The 21200-nt window shown below is 46.1% G+C and overlaps 1 protein-coding gene across 2 annotated transcripts in view; it reads left to right on the top strand.

Moving 5' to 3' along the window:
* Positions 1 to 21200, top strand: part of FGD3 (FYVE, RhoGEF and PH domain containing 3) — a 421797-nt gene that overhangs the window by 379583 nt on the left and 21014 nt on the right. For both annotated transcript variants that reach the window (XM_063940801.1, XM_063940800.1), the window contains exon 18: positions 6243 to 6383. In XM_063940801.1, coding sequence (XP_063796871.1) covers positions 6243 to 6383 — 141 coding nt within the window. The remainder of the gene's footprint in view (positions 1 to 6242; positions 6384 to 21200) is intronic.

Raw genomic sequence — 21200 nt, 5'->3', positions numbered from 1 at the left:
CTTTAGCAGGAACTAACAGTGAATTATTTGAGGAGATAAGCTGCAGACCAAAGTGAACCCCCTCACAACTCACTTGGTCGGGTAGTTTCCCGACTTGTTCGGACAACTACGGGCAAAATGTCCCTTACCTCCACAGTATAAACAAAGACCAGAATTTTGCCTCCTGGTTCTTTCTTCAGGAGACAATTTGGAGAGACCTATCTGCATAGGCTCCTCCATGTCCACAGGAATGGAAAAAACACAAGGAGTAGATCCGACAGATGCTCCTTTTTCAGCCCTCCGCTCTCTGAGCCGACGATCTATCTTAATAGAGAGCTCCATGAGTTTATCGAGAGTCTCAGGAGCGGGATACTGAAGGAGACTGTCTTTTATAGATTCAGATAAGCCGAGGCGAAACTGACTGCGTAAGGCTGGGTCATTCCATCCACAGTCGTTCGACCAACGGCGAAACTCCGTACAATAAATCTCTGCGGGATTCCTACCCTGTCTGAGAGCACGCAACTGACTCTCAGCGGACGCCTCTCTATCAGGGTCGTCATACAATAGCCCTAAAGATTTTAAAAAGGCGTCTACAGACAATAAGGCCGGATCGTCTGTCTTTAAACCAAAAGCCCAGGTCTGAGGATCCCCCTGAAGCAGAGAAATAATAATTCCAACCCGCTGAGCCTCCGTACCTGAGGAGACTGGTCTTAAACGAAAATAAAGTTTACAAGACTCTTTAAAATTAAAAAACTGTTTTCTATCCCCAGAAAAACGGTCAGGCAGATGCATTTTTGGTTCAGGGATGACCCTCGGGGAAGTCCGTAACAGATCTTCCTGTGACCTCACCCGGAGGGACAGATCCTGAACCATCTGAGTAAGTTCTTGAATCTGACTAACTAGAAGTTGGCCAGGATTTGGCCCAACACCGGTGGGATTCATGAGGCCGACAAAATCTCCCAACTGAATAAGTGAAAAAAAATTAACTCCTTTTAATTTTCTTTTTTTTTTTGTCTGGCCGGTGATAATGTTATGATTCCCGAACTCCAGACCAGAGGAGATCTTATGGCAGAGGTCTGAGTACAGGGAAGATCTGCTGGTAGTGGGAGCAGGAGAGCCTAGTAACCCCTGGCGCCCTAACTCCGTTGTCTCGCCCGTGTTATCAGAAATCCCCTGCGAGACTATGGTTGCTTGAGCCCATGGCAGCCGCGTTCGAAGGGCGGATTATGTCTGCCCAACCCCGATGCCCCCTCAGGTCTTAATGGGAGACAAAGGGAAATCCGAGACAGGGTGATAACAAGGGGCCCTCTGACTAAGCAACCAGGCCAGGGGTTACAAGCTAACTAACTTAAACCAAAGGTATGTGCGGACTAGCCGCCAGGGAAAAGGACAACCAAGGATCCACCGATCCGTTACTCCTATCCAGCACCGCTGGATACCAGAGTGGATCTGTGGGAGCGGAATCCTCCGCAAAAGCTCCAGAACACAAATATACTAAATAATAAACAGTAAGCGGACAAGCCGCAACACACGGCTGCGCCGCGACTCACGAACACCACAGGATGTTAAAGGTGCTCGGTCAGACTCCAGGAATGATGACAACTTTCCGAGTACAGGACCACTGAGGACAGGAACAACCGGATTGAGCAAGACTGGAACTCTCTGCAACTGACACAGGCAAACAGGAAGCTATCACCGGCGTCTGTGGGAAGTCCAAAGGGTGCTTATAACAGAGAACTCCCCAATCAGGAGCCAGACTGGGTAATCACAATGAATGCCGTGCAGCTTGCAAGCTGCACGGCCAGCACACCATAAAATAATTAGAACAGACCCAGCAACGGGGAACGCGGCCCGAACGTGGCGTCCCCGTTGCTAGGGTCAGAGCGGCTCCGTGCGCCCGGCGTCTAGCGTTGCCAGGGAGCCGGCGGCTGTACGCGCACGGCGTCCCTGGTTGCTAGGCGCCGGGCCGCACCGACGAGCGGACCCCGGCGCCTAACATTATGTCGACATACATTGGGTCGACCACTGAAGGTCGACGTGCATTAGGTCAACATGGTCATTAAGTCGACCTGGAAAAAGGTCAACGTGAGTTTTTTTGACTGTTTTTGGTGTTGTTTTCTTCGTAAAGTGACGGGGAACCCCAATTAGTGCACCACGTCCCCTCGCGTGGCTCGCTTCGCTCGCCATACTTCGGGCAAGGTGCCTCACTCTGCTACCGCTGCGCTCGGCACAGATTACTATCCCCAATCGTAGTCCACGTGGATCGTTAAGTATGAAAAAGGTGAAAAATGTTTGGAAAAATTGTGAAAAACTCATGTCGACCTTTTTGCATGTCGACCTATACACGTACACGGTAGACCTAGTGACCATGTCTACCTAATGCATGTCGACCTTCAGTGGTTGACCCAATGTATGTCGACCTAATGCTTGTCGGCCTAACGACCGCCTCCCGTCTGTGCTCGGTATCTAGCTTTGTTGCTACCGTTATCATTAAGCCGTGTTCTCGTATTTGGCGGCAGGGCTTCATGATTTGTGGCTTAAGCCATCTAATTCATTAAAATGTAACATGACACACACCCTTATTATATATCTATAATTTATGTATCATTATAATTTCATTGCGTGGACATTAAGAAAGATCATCTTGGTTATGAAGTGCTTAATATTGCTGCAAGTGATGGTTAACCGGGAACAGTTACTCTAATGCTCTTTTGATCAAATTTCAAAACTTTCCACCATTATGGCCATGCTTTTGAAATATACAATTAATGGGCGTTGTTTGGAGTGCTTGATCTGATTGGATGGTTATATACAGTCATATATATTGGTAGATGCTCAATTAGCTTAGTGATATCATTCAGGTGCTTGAAAGGGAGGGTTATTTCTGAGCAAGAAAAAAAGGAAATTGGTTTCCCCCAGCACCCTGAATGATAACAGTAACTAGATGTAAATCCCACATAATAATAGAATTCAGAGATCTTCGTTACACATATTTGCGCAAATGTGTGGTTAAGCCCCAAAGCCGCATCAAGGGGTAATGGAGGTGTGAGGTGTGGTGCCTCTGGACTGGCTGAGCTGGATGGCTTTAGTGTGGCATACCTTTACATTCTATTAACACTTTTCACTTATTAATTTTTTAACACTCTTTTTGTCTATTTTAATTACATTTCATGTTTGTATCACCCTCTCTATAGCTTCGGCTTCCTAAATACTAATTTATTATCACTATAGTTTTTTCACTGGTATGCTACGCTGGGCTTTCTGGCTTATGCTGGTGTTTTGGGGTGCCACACCCTGCACCTAGATATAGCGCTAGGGACCCCAAATATACAGAGACGCCTTGATGCGGCTTTGGGGCTTAACCACACATTTGCGCAAATATGTGTAACGAAGATCTCTGAATTCTATTATTATGTGGGATTTACATCTAGTTACTGTTATCATTCAGGGTGCTGGGGGAAACCAATTGCCTTTTTTTCTTGGTTATATACAGTATCAGAATAGAGGACCTATTTATGCTGTGCAGTATGCTAGATTTACCTTCAGCGGCATTGTTTTGCATGTTCTCATTTGAGTTCTAATTCTGTATTTATTTTGCTAACAATAAAACATAATAAAAATCTGTACAACAGTTTGCACCTCTGTGTTGAGATTGTATGTTCCACTGAATCTCGAAGTAAAATGGCAACACAACCTCTGCAGTGCATAAACTTAAACTTGACATATTTATGCATAATTAGTGTTTATTTGTTTAATTTAACACATTAGGGGGAAAAAAATGAAGCCGTGGAATTCAGTGAAATGAGCAGTTTGGCACTAGGTGACCCAACATTTGCATAAACCTTTATGTACAAGAATGTTTATAAACATTTTAGATTTGTCTGAATTTTTGCAAAGACATTGTGTCTCCTGATCTTCATCTAAAAGTCATAAACATAGACAAAAACATCCCAAAAATTAAAATAAATCTGAAAAAGATTTACTTTTTAATTTATCGCTTGATTAAAATGATCCAACATTACATTTCTTTGTTGTATAAAGTATGTGAAGGTCTCTTAGTAACACTTCAAGAGTTGGGTACGAAATGTTAACAGTAATAATGTTGACATTCAACGTATCTATAAGATAATATCAACGTTCATCATGTAGACAGTGATGAAATGTTGGTGTTAGAATGTCAACATTTCAGCATGGTGGCCCAGCGGTGACTTACCTCATCCTGTTGGCTGCAGTGAGTAGTGTCTTCCAGATCCCGGTGGTCAGAGGTCTGATCCTCTGTCGTTCCGGTAAGCATTTCCACCCTATCCACAATCGTTGCCCCTGAACTTAACCCTCCCTCTAGTGCCTAGCCCTAGATCCCCTCCTCAGCCTAACCCATTGCTTTACCCCAAGTAATGGGACATTTCACCTGTGGGGGGAGGGGGGGGTGGCCCTGCCTATTTTGTCAGTCCCGTGCCCCGCAATTTCTGATGGCAGCCCTGATTGGGTGTGACAACTGAAGTCTGCAAAGGTTTCTTTTTAATAACTTAGAGTCTGCAACATCCAAATTATATACTTTTTTACGCTATGATTGCCGTAATTAACTCAGCATGTATGCGGGCTTGAGAACGAGTGCAGTTTGCATAATAAACAGTTTTGGTTTACTGCATTACCCTTGAGTGTCACTGAATTTATTGGATTATATAATAATATAGTGGTTGTAAAGGAACTTTAGAACTGTATGGAAAATGAAATGGAATTTGACAGATTTACAATCGAAGCAGTAGAAGAAGTAGTGCGGCATACTGTCCAACTTCAATCAGTGTATTATAATTCATTAGATCACAATGACAAACAAAAGTTTAATTTCCGTCACAATTTAAGGGAGACTTTTATATTTTTGTCATTGTGATCAACACATTGCAAAGAATGACAGCAGGATCCCAGAGGCAATGCCCTGGAGAAATGACTATACTGCATTGGGAGACTTTTATGGGCATATGTAATAGGGTCCGAGTTTGCCGGAGGTGCGGGATGCAGACCGATCTCGGACATTTTATTAAAGCGGCAATCATTTACATGGCAAGACTATGGTTTGTAAATGACTGCTGCTTTAAAAAAACGTCTGAGATCAGCCGGCATCCTGCAGCTTCGGCAAACTCGGATCCTATCACATGTTCCCTAGTGTTCAGTGATTGTGCTACCATCTCACTCAAAGTCAAGGAAGGGGGAAAAAATTCCCACAAGAAGCCCCTCTCCCTTCCAAAAAGCGATCGATCATATACAGTATAAAATAGAAGTAACTTTGTTACTTCTGTTATTGTGGTACTACAAGTTTCAGTATTCCCAATGTGCTGAAGGGTACTAGAGGAAATGTGGGCAAGAATTAAGCAGCCGTAGCCATCTGTCTAGGCCAGGCCTTCCAAACCTCTGTCCTCAAGGCACACGAATAGGCCAGGTTTTAGTGATATCCATGCTTGAGCACAGGTGACTGAATCAGCATTTCAGTTATTTGGATTTAACAATATGTGCTGAATTCTGGATATCACTAAAACCTGCACTGTCAGTGTGCCTTGAGGACCGAGGTTGGGAATGCCTGGTCTAGGCAGATAAAAATCTGGTTTGTGGGCTTACATTTTTCCCTGGTTTGTTAATGACCCCCAGTCTCAGATAGGCAGCCTGTAACACTTATACGGACAGCAGACATAGCCTGCACAATGCATATGATGAAAAGACTTTGGAGAAATGCAATGTTGCAACCTAGATTTTTTTTTTAATTTACATATGAGAATAGATACTGTACCTATTTTATGAAATTACTGAATCTAATTTATTTTTAAATATAATCTTTCAAAAGTGACATGCGCTATTTTTTCCCTCTCTGAGCTTAGATCAGCTCCATATTTTAGGGACAGCACCACTGTCTAAACTTCTTAAAAGTCAACTTCCCTGGAAACTTTTCCTATTCTATTGCTCCCCTAAGCTGCGTTATTTTATAGGGCTGTTATTGGTTTGATTTATTATGTTGAGTTTATTCTATTACATAGTTGTAATATATCACAGTAAGGCAGCATATGTAAGCACTGTGTTGCTTTACTGCTGTCTGTTACTTTTATAATTAACTATTCCATTTAATTCATTCTTCATTCAGTGACTTTAATTATGGATCAATATAGCACATTAACCGTATTATAAAGTTGGTAGGAGATAAGTACTATGTACTTGAAATTCATTGTTCTGGCAAGCGTGGACAGAGAACTGAGTTTTTATCTTTTTGATTTTAGAAGCAGATTTCCTTATCACTAGAAAGTAGTTTGATGAGCAGCAGCCTCCTGATCCTGGAGAAGGGGAAGGCCTGGCAAAAAATGTGGTCCTATGTCCCGAAGAGTGAACCTCTTGTTATGTATCTTCAGGGTTGCAGTCAGGTAAGAGTCATTCATTTCTATATAATGCACCCACATTCCATCACCCACAGTGTACCTGTTCTGTTGTCTGCACTGAAAGGAGGAAGCTATTACCTGGACAACCCAATGTTCCTGAGACTGAAAGCACAAGATTCTTGTGGATCTATGGACATTCTGCCTCCGTGTGTGACAGGATATACGATATGGTTCCGTAGGTCGACACTCAATAGGTCGACCACTATGGATCGACACCTATAAAAAGGTCGACATGAGCATTAGGTCAACATGGCAAAGGTCGACACATCTTTTTTCAAAATGTTTTACTTTTTCATATTTTATAATCCACGTGGACTAGAATTAGGAATAGTAACCTGCCCAAAGCATTGCGAGTGAAGCGAGCCATGCGAGGGGACACGGTGCACTGATTGGGGTTCCCGGTCACTTTACGAAGAAAACGACACCCAAAAAACTTTTAAAAACAACCCATTTTGGCGTTCTTTCCATGTCAACCTGACGACCATGTCGACCATTCCCATGTGTCGACCTACTGCCTGTTGATCAATAGTGGTCAACCTAATGAGTGTCGACCTAAATAGGATCGACCCAACAAACCCATTTTGTGTGACGGGTGTTATTATTAATAAGGAAATTAGAATCAGAAAATGAAGACATTTACGTTGCATTGCAATATAAACTTGTAGTTAATGTGGTTCTGTGACTTTACCAGTGTTTTTCTCTGGCAGGGTCCACAGGTTATCCACAGGATAACATTGGGATATGATGAAGCGACAGCGGATTTGCACCAATCGGTCAAATCTTTCCAGCCTCCCTGCATGCAACTGGCCTGTCCATATATCCCTGGCTCAGGCAAATCTGTTTTTTTTTGTTTGGTGCGTCAGGAGCCATACCATTGTCAGAGGGCTGCTGGTTTTTAGCAGCCGCAAGCTTTCTTATTTTATTTTTATAGTCTTACTATTTTTTCTTGAGTGATCTTTCTAAAAAGCGTCTCATACGTACCTTAGAAAGAGTCACTCTAACAACTCTCCGCTGGGTCGCGACAACGCTTACCCATGAGCACAGTGCTGTTTCGGCAGGCGTCTGTGTCGGATATGCTAGCAGGTCCAGCAGACGTTACCAGGCTGTGGCCGGAGCACGGGGAGAAAGTAAGGCATCAGTTTCACTTAGAAGGGGAATATGGACACAGCCGCACTGTTTTGGGAGGAGACTAGCAAACAGTCGCTGATGCGGCTGCCACCTCGGGTGCACCAGCGCTAGGCCTCAGGGATCAGAGGCTCCAGGAATAGTATGAGGCAGCAATCCCTAGGGTTGATGTCAGCAGTGGGGACTCAGACGCTCTCCTGGTCGCCCCTCCACCCAGTTCATGACCAGTTTCCTCCGAGTCTCCCGCCATGAACTGTTTCCCGCTTCCATCTCAGACGCTGTACACGAAGGGGACCCAGTCGCAGCATAAGCGGCTGTGTGACGGGTGCGTCTGTATTCACTGAGCAATGCTATTGGTGACCGAAAAGTACCTCGGCGCCAAAAAAGAGATAAGCTGCACACAAGTTGGTCAGAAGGTATCCCCAATACCAAGATATTAGCGTGAACAAGTGTAGTTAGACCAGATGCAGTGCGCTAATCAAATGACAATAAAATAGTACTTCCCTCACAATTCCTCTGTCATGAGGTGTACCATGTATTTCAGACAAATGGAATCCATATATGGGAAAGAAAAAGTTCCAAATATAGTGTAGTATGTTCAAGACGAAACTATTTTAATACAATCAAACAAAAATTGCCAATAAAACCATTGTACAAGTGATATTGCAATCAAATGGTGATAGATGGAGAATTACCAGAGAATAGTATAATAAAAGCCTTAAATGGTGCCTTTAAAATGTGGCTCGCTGGTATGTTATTCACAGAACAAATAACTCGATAATGGAAAAGTGAAGGTGGAGGTTTACCATATTTAAGCGGGGTATGTGCCTTTAAGATGCCAACATGGGGAGACACTGGCTCCGGAACCTGTCTCCAAAGATCACACCACTCCGTCCTTCTGGTGAATCTCCCTTCAGCAGTAGTTTTTTCCTGTAATACAGTGCCACTGTATGCCATACCAGCGAGTCACATTCTCACCGTGGTCACTCTGGGGGTAATTCCAAGTTGATCGCAGCAGGAATTTTGTTAGCAGTTGGGCAAAACCATGTGCACTGCAGGGGAGGCAGATTTAACATGTGCAGAGAGAGTTAGATTTGGGTGTGGTGTGTTCAATCTGCAATCAATTTGCAGTGTAAAAATAAAGCAGCCAGTATTTACCCTGCACAGAAACAAAATAACCCACCCAGATCTAACTCTTTCTGTACATGTTATATCTGCCTCCCCTGCAGTGCACATGGTTTTGCCCAACTGCTAACAAAATTCCTGCTGTGATCAACTTGGAATTACCCCCTCTGTCTCCACCACACAGCACAATGGATTGGCAGTCCTTGTTCCAGCTCTGTTCAGAGATAGAGTATATATAATGGGTGTGGATTATTAGATCCACACTAAAAAGGTCTACAGTCAATAGGTTTACCACTAATGGTAGACATGCATTAGGTTGACAGGGTCAAAATGCCGACAGAATAGGCAAGACAGTAGGAGAGGTTGACATGGTTCAAAGGTCGACAGGGTCAAAAGGTAGACACAAAAAATGTAGACAATTTTTTTGGGTGGTGTTTTGTCACTTTTTGCCACAAACAAGCCCCATTAGTGTACTGCGACCCCTCGCATGGCTCTCTTCGCTCACCATGCTTCGGGCAAGGTGCCTTGCTCTGCTAACGATGTGCTCAGCACAGGTTACTATTCCCAGTCGTAGTCCACGTGGATGGTAAAGTATGAAAAAGTTGAAAAAATTAAATAAAAAAAACCTTGTGCCTACCATATATGTGTCGACCATTGTCATGTCAAACTTCTGACCTTGTCGACCTAATGCATGTCTACCATTATTGGTAGACCTATTGACTGTAGACCTTTTTAGTGTAGATCTATAGTCCGGATACCCTATATAAATGGGGTGCTGACCATGACACTACCCTTCATGGCCTGTGGCTGTTAGTCCTAGAGAAACAGGTGACTGGTCCAAGAGGAAAAGGACAGTGTGTATACACATCCCCTCGCCAAGCTAATACTGGAAACCCCAAGGTCATGGTACCCTCTACTGGGGTAGCTGAATTGTCATCACAGGTACAAGCAACTCAGACATCCCTTTTTCACCTATGAGCGATCACACATCCAGAAGATTGTCAGTGTCAGGTGCAACTGCGGTCAGAAGACCATTTCTTGCCCATTTTGAAATGGGTATATACACAGGTTGTTACAGGGAAATGACCGTACTTACCTAGCTGTGCAGCGACTTCCTCCCAATGACCATACTTACTCATCTACTCTCCCAGAAGTTGCGGGAGACTCCAGATTTTTAAGGTAGTTCCCCGCAACCCCTAGAAGAATGGGTGTTTCTCCTGCACCCTTCCAAGTGAAGTGGGCAGGATGAGGAGATACTGTAACACTGGGATTCGCAAGGCCGTATGGAAGGGGCAGGGCTATAATTATATGAATCACATTATTAGGTCCTACCTTCTTAACACGGACATGCAGATCTTGGCATTTAGTCGCAAAGGGGGCAAGGAACTGATGACGCGGGTTGGGGGGAAGATGCTGGTAGGGCTTACTGTTTATGGCTGTGGGGTTGATGGTGGCTGCACTTTCTGTTTATGGGTATGGGCGTGGGAAGGAGGGTGTGGGGAAGATGGCGGCTTTGCCTACTGTTTATGGGTGTGTGGCACACCTCCCAACTGTCCAGGATTTTACGGACTGTCCTGCTGTCCCACCCGCGGGACGCAGTGGGGGCAGTTGGGAGACCCTCTCTCACACTGCTCTGCTTATCAGAGCAGTGATGAATAGATGCTGGGTGCATTGTGTTTATTCACTGGCAAAAAGGGACAAGGGGCATGACCAGCAGCTCACATAGCGCTGTTCATGCCCCCATAGTGACGGAGGGCAGGGGCGTGGCTCGTGATTGAGACACTTGCTGTGAGGCCACGTCCGCTGATTTCTGTTGCGTGCGCCACAGATGTCCCTCCTACAACAATCAATAACTTGGAAGGTATGGTGTGGGGATGATGGTGGCTGTGATTTCTGTTTATAGGTGGGGGATTATGGTGGCTGTGCTTAATGTTTAGGTGTGGGGAGAGAATGGTGCTGTGATTTCTGTTTATAGGTGGGGGATTATGGTGGCTGTGATTTCTGTTTATGGGTGGGGGATTATGGTGGCTGTGCTTAATGTTTAGGTGTGGGGAGAGAATGGTGCTGTGCTTTCTGTTTATGGGTGGGGGATTATGGTGGCTGTGCTTAATGTTTAGGGGTGGGGAGAGAATGGTGCTGTGTTTTCTGTTTATGGGTGGGGGGAAGATGGTGGCTGTGCTTAATGTTTAGGGGTGGGGAGAGAATGGTGCTGTGCTTTCTGTTTATGGGTGGGGGATTATGGTGGCTGTGCTTAATGTTTAGGGGTGGGGAGAGAATGGTGGCTGTGATTTCTGTTTATGGGTGGGGGGAAGATGGGGGCTGTGCTTAATGTTTAGGGGTGGGGAGAGAATGGTGCTGTGCTTTCTGTTTATGGGTGGGGGATTATGGTGGCTGTGCTTAATGTTTAGGGGTGGGGAGAGAATGGTGCTGTGTTTTCTGTTTATGGGTGGGGGAAGATGGGGGCTGTGCTTAATGTTTAGGGGTGGGGAGAGAATGGTGCTGTGTTTTCTGTTTATGGGTGGGGGAAGATGGGGGCTGTGCTTAATGTTTAGGGGTGGGGAGAGAATGGTGCTGTGTTTTCTGTTTATGGGTGGGGGGAAGATGGGGGCTGTGCTTAATGTTTAGGGGTGGGGAGAGAATGGTGCTGTGCTTTCTGTTTATGGGTGGGGGAAGATGGGGCTGTGCTTAATGTTTAGGGGTGGGGAGAGAATGGTGCTGTGATTTCTGTTTATGGGTGGGGGAAGATGGGGCTGTGCTTAATGTTTAGGGGTGGGGAGAGAATGGTGCTGTGTTTTCTGTTTATGGGTGGGGGATTATGGTGGCTGTGCTTAATGTTTAGGTGTGGGGAGAGAATGGTGCTGTGCTTTCTGTTTATGGGTGGGGGATTATGGTGGCTGTGCTTAATGTTTAGGGGTGGGGAGAGAATGGTGCTGTGCTTTCTGTTTATGGGTGGGGGGAAGATGGGGGCTGTGCTTAATGTTTAGGGGTGGGGAGAGAATGGTGCTGTGCTTTCTGTTTATGGGTGGGGGGGAAGATGGTTTGTACATACTGTTACACGTTGTACATAAGCAAGTTTTTTGCCCAAATGTCTGGTTATTTACTGTATATTATTTATTGTCATTTTATTAAAACACGTGAAGCACACAATGAAGTGTATGTTGCAAGCTTATTCTGGTTAGATTTTTTTCACTGGTTGTATAAACCACCCTTTCAATATCCTGCGTTTGACACTGACCTTAGTGTAAATTTTCCACTCTAACTAGAATCCCGGCTATTGGCTTCAAACCATCAGTAAACTCAGCTGTGCTACATTCTTAGTTTATAGGATACAAAATAATGCAAATATATGAGAGTTATCCTGTGTTTCCCTGTGTTCTCAGCCATGTAAAAGGTGAAGTGTTTAGTGCAGCAACTTACAGCATTTCTAAGCCCTCCATTGTTTTCATTATGCCATGGGTTGCTAGAAATAAATGATAGTGCAGGGCCAGTGTAACTCTTCCACATTGTCAGAAGTCCCACATCTCATAGTGTGATGTATGTTATATTGTACACATACAGATCAACAGTGTGGTTGTGATAAATCTATATTATGTAATACAGATGTGTCCTCATATACTATTGCTGCAGTCATGCCAAAAAGCCCCTCTCAACGCAACAGGTCATGTGCGATTCCGCTAGTGCCGGGCATCCTTTTTGTCCAAAAATGCGTATTAGTCACCACACGATGCGCCAGGGGGCTGCACTGATTAATTTGACATGCAACACTTGTATATCTGTGTGAGACTAATACTGAATCTGTATACAAGGGCTACGATGCAGCTGCCACAGCTTTTTTTCTATTTATATTTTGCATAATGCCAACTTCTGTCATGCTTCGTATACAGACTCAGTCGCACACAGATAAAAAAGTGTTGAATATCAAATGAATCAGTGCATCCTAAAATGCATTATCGGGCAAAAAAAAATGCTGGCGGATTCGTACAGATCTTGGCGGCTCTTGATGCATGGCGTATAGAGGCTGGGTTTAATGGAGACACGTCTGTATTAGTAAAGGGGCACAGCATATGCTGGTTCACTTCAACCTGCCCCACAACATGCTCTTACCAGCTCTGCCCCTTCTGTATCTGCTGCACTCTCTTGCCCCCCACAGTAATGCCCTTCCCCGCTTCCATGCTTACCCCAGCTCCTCCACCTATACAAGACCTGTCCCGTCTCCCTAGCAGTGGAAGCCACTTACACAATGAAGTGTGTGTGTGTGTGTGTGTGTGTGTGTGTGTGTGTATGTGTGTGTATATATATATATATACAAATATACACATAACCACTCAATAATTCAGTACCATCTGGCTATTTGTTTTGCACCAATATAAATATTATATCTTAAAAATAAAATAGCAGCTTAATTTCTCTGCCCCAGCCTACATTCCATAATAAGAGCCTTTACAGCTCTCATAAACTTTATGTTCCCTCGGAACAAGAGAGCACAGCACAGCGTACAGATTATTTCACGCGTTTCAACTCTTCCATTTGCATCCGTCCCAAGGTGATCTTATAAATGCCATTTCAGCCAATGTGAGAATAAAACATGCGGGTCGTGCTAATGTTCTTTTCATAAAGTAAGGAATAAGTTCACAGGTATATCTGCTATACAACCAGATCAGAAAGGGAGGAACATTTTATCACACTGTAATTTCCAGTCCTGGATCGCTGCTTTCATATACATTTATTTAAAACTGTTTATTAATCTTCTATCTTGTGCTTTTAAAGCATTTAGTGGAAAAACATTTTCACAAATCCATCCGGATCGTTGCTGTGCGATGGGTTTTACAAAAAATCCATGCGCACAGCCGATTGCAAGGAGACTGACAGGAAGAAGGCGTTTGTGGGTGGCAACTGACCATTTTCTGGGAATGGTTGGAAAAATACAAATTAATTTGATGGATGTGGAAGCGCCCACGCCTCACCAAACAAAAGAAATTCCTATGTTTGGAGCACTCTTTTTGATAATATTATATATGGATGGATGAAAACTGTATTTAGTTTAAAACTTAGCTTTTATTAATCAAATACTCAACTAAAAAATAATGACAGGGGTGTACTAGAAATATCAATTAATTCCCCTAATGGTTGGAAAAACGCAGCATGGCCAAGCGTTTGCAGGGCGGGTGTCTGACGTCAATTCCGGTCCCGGACAGGCTGAAGTGATCGCAGCGGCTGAGTAAGTCCTGGGCAACTCAGAAACTGCACAAAGTTTTTTTGTACCGCTCGGCTGCACATGCGATCGCACACTTGCACAGCTAAAATACACTCCCCGGTGGGCGGCGACTATGCGAACGCAGGACTGCAAAAAACAGCTAGTGAGCGATCAGGTCTGAATGACCCCCCTAGTTAGGGCAGGACTTCACTCCTTATTGGAGAGGCTGCTGTACTAAGGAATAAAACTGCTACGGTCATTGTTGTTTTCTCCAGCCACCAACTGCTGAGAACTCATTGGTTCCGTGGTCCTGGTAAATAATATTTCCAGAAATTGGGTAGCAATGTTGTCCTGAAGTTTATTGTGACAGGCGCATCGAGGGACTAAGGGGAGAAGAAGCGAACTCACCTGCGTGCAGAGTGGATTGGGCTTCTTAGGCTACTGGACATTAGCTCCAGAGGGACGATCACAGGCCCAGCCATGGATGGGTCCCAGAGCCGCGCCGCCGGCCCCCTTACAGAGCCAGAAGACAGAAGAGGTCCGGAAAATCGGCGGCAGAAGACGTCCTGTCTTCAACAAGGTAGCGCACAGCACTGCAGCTGTGCGCCATTGCTCTCAGCACACTTCACACTCCGGTCACTGAGGGTGCAGGGCGCTGGGGGGGGGCGCCCTGAGACGCAATAAAAACACCTTGGATGGCAAAAAAATGCATCACATATAGCTCCTGGGCTATATGGATGCATTTAACCCCTGCCAGAATACATAGAAAAACGGGAGATAAGGCCGCCGATAAGGGGGCGGAGCCTATCTCCTCAGCACACTGGCGCCATTTTCCCTCACAGCTCCGTTGGAGGGAAGCTCCCTGGCTCTCCCCTGCAGTCACTACACTACAGAAAGGGTTAAAAAAGAGAGGGGGGGCACTAATTACGCGCAGTATTAAAGATACAGCAGCTATAAGGGGAAAAACACTTATATAAGGTTATCCCTGTATATATATAGCGCTCTGGTGTGTGCTGGCAAACTCTCCCTCTGTCTCCCCAAAGGGCTAGTGGGGTCCTGTCCTCTATCAGAGCATTCCCTGTGTGTGTGCTGTATGTCGGTACGTTTGTGTCGACATGTATGAGGAGAAAAATGATGTGGAGACGGAGCAGATTGCCTGTAATAGTGATGTCACCCCCTAGGGGGTCGACACCTGAGTGGATGAACTGTTGGAAGGAATTACGTGACAGTGTCAGCTCTGTATAAAAGACAGTGGTTGACATGAGACAGCCGGCTACTCAGCTTGTGCCTGTCCAGACGTCTCATAGGCCGTCAGGGGCTCTAAAGCGCCCGTTACCTCAGATGGCAGATATAGACGCCGACACGGATACTGACTCCAGTGTCGACGGTGAAGAGACAAATGTGACTTCCAGTAGGGCCACACGTTACATGATGGAGGCAATGAAAAATGTTTTACACATTTCTGATAATACGAGTACCACCAAAAAGGGGTATTATGTTCGGTGAGGAAAAACTACCTGTAGTTTTCCTGAATCTGAGAAATTAAATGAGGTGTGTGATGATGCGTGGGTTTCCCCCGATAACAACTGATAATTTCTAAAATGTTATTGGCATTATATCCTTTCCCGCCAGAGGTTAGGGTGCGTTGGGAAACACCCCCTAGGGTGGATAAAGCGCTCACACGCTTGTAAGGGCTCTACCCTCTCCTGAGATGGCCGCCCTTAAGGATCCTGCTGATAGAAAGCAGGAGGGTATCCTAAAATGTATTTACACACATACTGGTGTTATACTGCGACCAGCAATCGCCTCAGCCTGGATGGGCAGTGCTGGGTTGGCGTGGTCGGATTCCCTGACTGAAAATATTGATACCCTAGATAGGGACAGTATATTTTTGCCTATAGAGCATTTAAAAGATGCATTTCTATATATGCGTGATGCACAGCGGAATATTTGCCGACTGGCATCAAGTCTAAGTGCGTTGTCCATTTCTACCAGTAGAGGGTTATGGACACGACAGTGGTCAGGTGATGCGGATTCCAAACGGCATTTGGAAGTATTGCCTTATTAAAGGGAGGAGTTATTTGGGGTCGGTCTTTCAGACCTGGTGGCCACGGCAACAGCTGGGAAATCCACGTTTGTACCCCAGGTCGTCTCTCAACATAAGAAGACGCCGTATTATCAGGCGCAGTCTTTTCGTGGACAAGCGGGCAAAAGGTTCCTCATTTCTGCCCCGTGACAGAGGGAGAGGAAAAAGGCTGCAGAAATGAGCCAGTTCCCAGGAACAGAAACCCTTTCCCGCCTCTGCCAAGCCCTCAGTATGACGCTGGGGCTTTACAAGCAGAATCAGGCACGGTGGGGGGCCCGTCTCAATGAATTTCAGCGCGCAGTGGGCTCACTCGCAAGTAGACCCCTGGATCCTTCAGGTGATATCTCAGGGGTACAAATTGGAATTCGAGACGTCTCCCCCTCGCCGTTTCCTAAAGTCGGCTTTACCGATGTCTCCTTCTGACAGGGAGACAGTTTTAGAAGCCATTCACAAGCTGTATTCCCAGCAGGTGATAATCAAGGTACCCCTCCTGCAACAGGGAACGGGGTATTATTCCACACTGTTGTGGTACCGAAACCGGACGGCTCGGTGAGACCGATTCTAAATCTAAAATCTTTGAACACTTACATACAGAGGTTCAAATTCAAGATTGAGTCACTCAGAGCAGTGATTGCGAACCTGGAAGAAGGGGACTACATGATGTCTCGGGACATCGAGGATGCTTACCTTCATGTCCAAATTTACCCTTCTCACCAAGGGTACCTCAGGTTTATGGTACAGAACTGTCACTATCAGTTCAGACGCTGCCGTATGGATGGTCCACGGCACCCCGGGTCTTTACCAAGGTAATGGCCGAAATGATGATGATCCTTCGAAGGAAGGGAATTTTAGTTATCCCTTACTTGGACGATTCCCTGATAAGGGTAAGATCCAGGGAACAGTTGGAGGTCGGTGTAGCACTATCTCAGGTAGTGTTGCGGCAGCACGATTGGATTCTCAAGATTCCAAAATCGCACCTGGTTCCGACGACTCATCTTCTGTTCCTAGGGATGATCCTGGACACAGTCCAGAAAAAGGTGTTTCTCCCGGAGGAGAAAGCCAGGGAGTTATCCGAGCTAGTCAGGAACCTCCTAAAACCGAGCCAAGTCTCAGTGCATCAATGCACAAGGGTTCTGGGTAAAATGGTGGCTTCCTACGAAGCAATCCCATTCTGCAGATTCCACGCAAGAACTTTCCAGTGGGACCTGCTGGACAAATGGTCCGGGTCGCATCTTCAGATGCATCAGCGGATAACCCTGTCACCAAGAACAAGGGTGTCCCTCCTGTGTTGGTTGCAGAGTGCTCATCTTCTAGAGGGCCGCAGATTCGGCATTCAGGACTGGGTCCTGATGACCACGGATGCCAGCCTGCGAGGCTGGGGAGCAGTCACACAGGGAAGGAATTTCCAGGGCTTATGGTCAAGCCTGGAGACATCACTTCACATAAATATCCTGAAGCTAAGGGCCATTTACAATGCTCTAAGCTTAGCAAGACCTCTGCTTCAAGGTCAGCCGGTGTTGATCCAGTCGGACAACATCATGGCAGTCACCCACGTAAACAGACAGGGTGGCACAAGAAGCAGAAGGGCAATGGCAGAAGCTGCAAGGATTCTTCGCTGGGCGGAAAATCATGTGATAGCACTGTCAGCAATTCCGGGAGTGGACAACTGGGAAGCAGACTACCTCAGCAGACACGACCTCCACCCGGGAGAGTGGGGACTTCACCCAGAAGTCTTCCACATGATTATAAACCGTTGGGAAAAACTCGACAGGTATTGCGCCAGGTCAAGGGACCCTCAGGCAATAGCTGTAGACGCTCTGGTAACACCGTGGGTGTACCAGTCAGTGTATGTGTTCCCTCATCTGCCTCTCATACCCAAGGTACTGAGATTGATAAGATGGAGAGGAGTAAGCACTATATTCGTGGCTCTGGATTGGCCAAGAAGGACTTGGTAACCGGAACTTCAAGAGATGCTCACGGAGGATCCGTGGCCTCTACCTCTAAGAAGGGACCTGCTCCAGCAAGGACCCTGTCTGTTCCAAGACTTACCGCGGCTGCGTTTGACGGCATGGCGGTTGAAAGCCGGATCCTGAAGGAAAAAAGGCATTCCGGATGAAGTCATCCCTATCCTGATCAAAGCCAGGAAGGATGTAACCGCAAAACATTATCGCCGCATTTGGCGAAAATATGTTGCGTGGTGTGAGGCCAGTAAGGCCCGACGGAGGAAATTCAACTGGGTCGATTCCTACATTTCCTGCAAACAGGAGTGTCTATGGGCCTGAAATTGGGGTCCATTAAGGTTCAAATTTCGGCCCTGTCAATTTTCTTCCAAAAAGAACTAGCTTCAGTCCCTGAAGTTCAGACGTTGTAAAAGGGGTACTGCATATACAGCCTCCTTTTGTGCCTCCAGTGGCACCTTGAGATCTCAATGTAGTTTTTGGGTTCCAAAAGTCACATTGGTTTGAACCACTTAAATCTGTGGAGTTAAAATATCTCACATGGAAAGTGGTCATGCTGTTGGCCCTGGCCTGGGCCAGGCGCGTGTCAGAATTGGCGGCTTTATCCTGTAAAAGCCCTTATCTGATTTTCCATTCGGACAGGGCGGAATTGAGGACTCGTCCTCAGTTTCTCCCTAAGGTGGTTTCAGCGTTTCACCTGAACCAACCTATTGTGGTGCCTGCGGCTACTAGGGACTTGGAGGACTCCAAGTTGCTAGACGTTATCAGGGCCCTGAAAATATATGTTTCCAGGACGGCTGGAGTCAGAAAATCTGACTCGCTGTTTATCCTGTATGCACCCAACAAGCTGGGTGCTCCTGCTTCTAAGCAGACTATTGCTCGTTGGATTTGTAGTACAATTCAGCTTGCACATTCTGTGGCAGGCCTGCCACAGCCAAAAATCTGTAAATGCCCACTCCACAAGGAAGATGGGCTCATCTTGGGCGGCTGCCCGAGGGGTCTCGGCTTTACAACTTTGCCGAGCAGCTACTTGGTCAGGAGCAAATACGTTTGTAAAATTCTACAAAATTGATACCCTGGCTGAGGATGACCTGGAGTTCTCTCATTTGGTGCTGCAGAGTCATCCGCACTCTCCCGCCCGTTTGGGAGCTTTGGTATAATCCCCATGGTCCTTACGGAGTCCACAGCATCCACTTAGGATGTTAGAGAAAATAAGAATTTACTTACTGATAATTCTATTTCTCGTAGTCCGTAGTGGATGCTGGGCGCCCATCCCAAGTGCGGATTGTCTGCAATACTGGTACATAGTTATTGTTACCAAAAAAAAAAAAAAAAATCGGGTTTTTTGCTGTAGTGAGCCATCTTTTCTAGAGGCTCCTCTGTTATCATGCTGTTAACTGGGTTTAGATCACGAGTTGTACGGTGTGATTGGTGTGGCTGGTATGAGTCTTACCCGGGATTCAAAATCCTTCCTTATTGTGTACGCTCGTCCGGGCACAGTATCCTAACTGAGGCTTGGAGGAGGGTCATAGGGGGAGGAGCCAGTGCACACCAGGTAGTTCTAAAGCTTTACTTTTGTGCCCAGTCTCCTGCGGAGCCGCTATTCCCCATGGTCCTTACGGATTCCCCAGCATCCACTACGGACTACGAGAAATAGAATTATCGGTAAGTAAATTCTTATTTTTTGGATTGTGGGAGGAAACCAGAGTACCCGGAGGAAACCCACGCAAGTACGGGAAGAATATACAAACTCCACACAGTTAGAGCCATGGTGGGAATCGAACCCATGACCTCAGTGCTGTCAGGCAGTAAGGCTAACCATTACACCATCCGCACTGCCCTACTCTAATACAGACATTTGGGCCAATGGAGAGTTAAACGGCAGTCTGCTGTAATTGCGCCCATATGTAGAGTTGTATGCATTACTGTGATAGGACCACCCTATTTGTATGCTTGGTTTGATACATGTCATCATTATCAGTGCACATTTACACCAGCCTTATACTGGGTGCAAGAGGTCCATCTAAAAACAGATGCATTTACATCCCCCTCCCCCCAAAGCTCTATACACCCCGCACTTCCTCCCACGCGCCAAGTGAAGATCATTACGCCAGAGCACCCGGTTACAGCCCGGTTATTCCCCACCAGGCGCAATGGAGGGACTACTGAATTTCTCACCAGTCTTCATCACCCATAGCTGCGTGTGCTTGGTTCTGGTCAGGGGCAGTGTAGGCGAGTAGGGGGTCCTTGTGCAGACTCTGTGCAGGCTCCCTCCTCTCTGGCAGTGTAATAGACTCTGGCTTTGAGCAGGTCTTCGGGAACATGGCATCTTCACCTTGTTCCCAGGGACACCTCTAGTGCTCATGCGCAAATCACCGGGAAAGTGGCAGCTGTGGCCATTTCCCTATGATTTCTGCGGTAAGTGCTGGGTCGACGGAGCAGTAAGTACAATCATTTGGGCCCAGGTTGTGCACTGTGTGTTGTGCACCGCACACCCTGCACCCATTATAATTAGAGATGAGCGGGTTCGGTTCTCCGAGAACCGAACCCCCCCGAATTCCACGTGGTTTACACGGGTCCGAGGCAGGCTCGGTTGTTCCCGCCTAACTTGGAAAACCCGAACGAGGCAAAACGTCATCATCCCGGTGTCGGATTCTCACGAGATTCGGATTCCATATAAAGAGCCGCGCGTCGCCACCATTTTCACTCGTGCATTGTAGAGGGTACAGAGAGGACGTGGCTACGTTCTCTCAGTGGCAAATATCAATATCAGTGCTCAGTATCAGTGCTTATTGCTGCTCAGTAATACTAGTAGTGTGTATCTCTTGTGCTGCATCTTGCTGCTGTAGGATGCTGTGTTAGTAGTGTCCTGTGACTGTGTATCGTTCATCATCATTCCAGTCACAGTGGTATCTGGGGGGTAACAATTCCAGAGTGCTTTTGTGCTGCTAAGTAATACTAGTACAGTGTCTCTCTTGTGCTGCATCTTGCTGCTCCGTGTTAGTACTCCGTAGTATCATCAGTGCCCAGTATCAGTGCTCAGTATCATCAGTGCTCAGTATCATCAGTGCTCAGTATCATCAGTGCTCAGTATCAGTGCTCATTATAATCAGTGCTCAGTATCATCCGTGCTCATTATCATCAGTACTCAGTATCAGTGCTCAGTATCATCAGTGCTCAGTATCAGTAGTGCTCAGTATCAGTGCTCAGTATAATCAGTGCTCAGTGTCTTGTGGTGCTCAGTAATACTACATTACTAATACTAGTACAGTGTCTTGTGCTGCATCCTGCTGCTGTAGGGTGCTGTGGTAGTG

This window comes from Pseudophryne corroboree, chromosome 9 (assembly GCF_028390025.1).
Source record: "Pseudophryne corroboree isolate aPseCor3 chromosome 9, aPseCor3.hap2, whole genome shotgun sequence".
In the NCBI taxonomy this organism is placed as follows: Eukaryota; Metazoa; Chordata; class Amphibia; order Anura; family Myobatrachidae; genus Pseudophryne; species Pseudophryne corroboree.
Note: the sequence above shows the minus strand (reverse complement) of the source record. Positions and strands in the feature narration are given on the sequence as shown.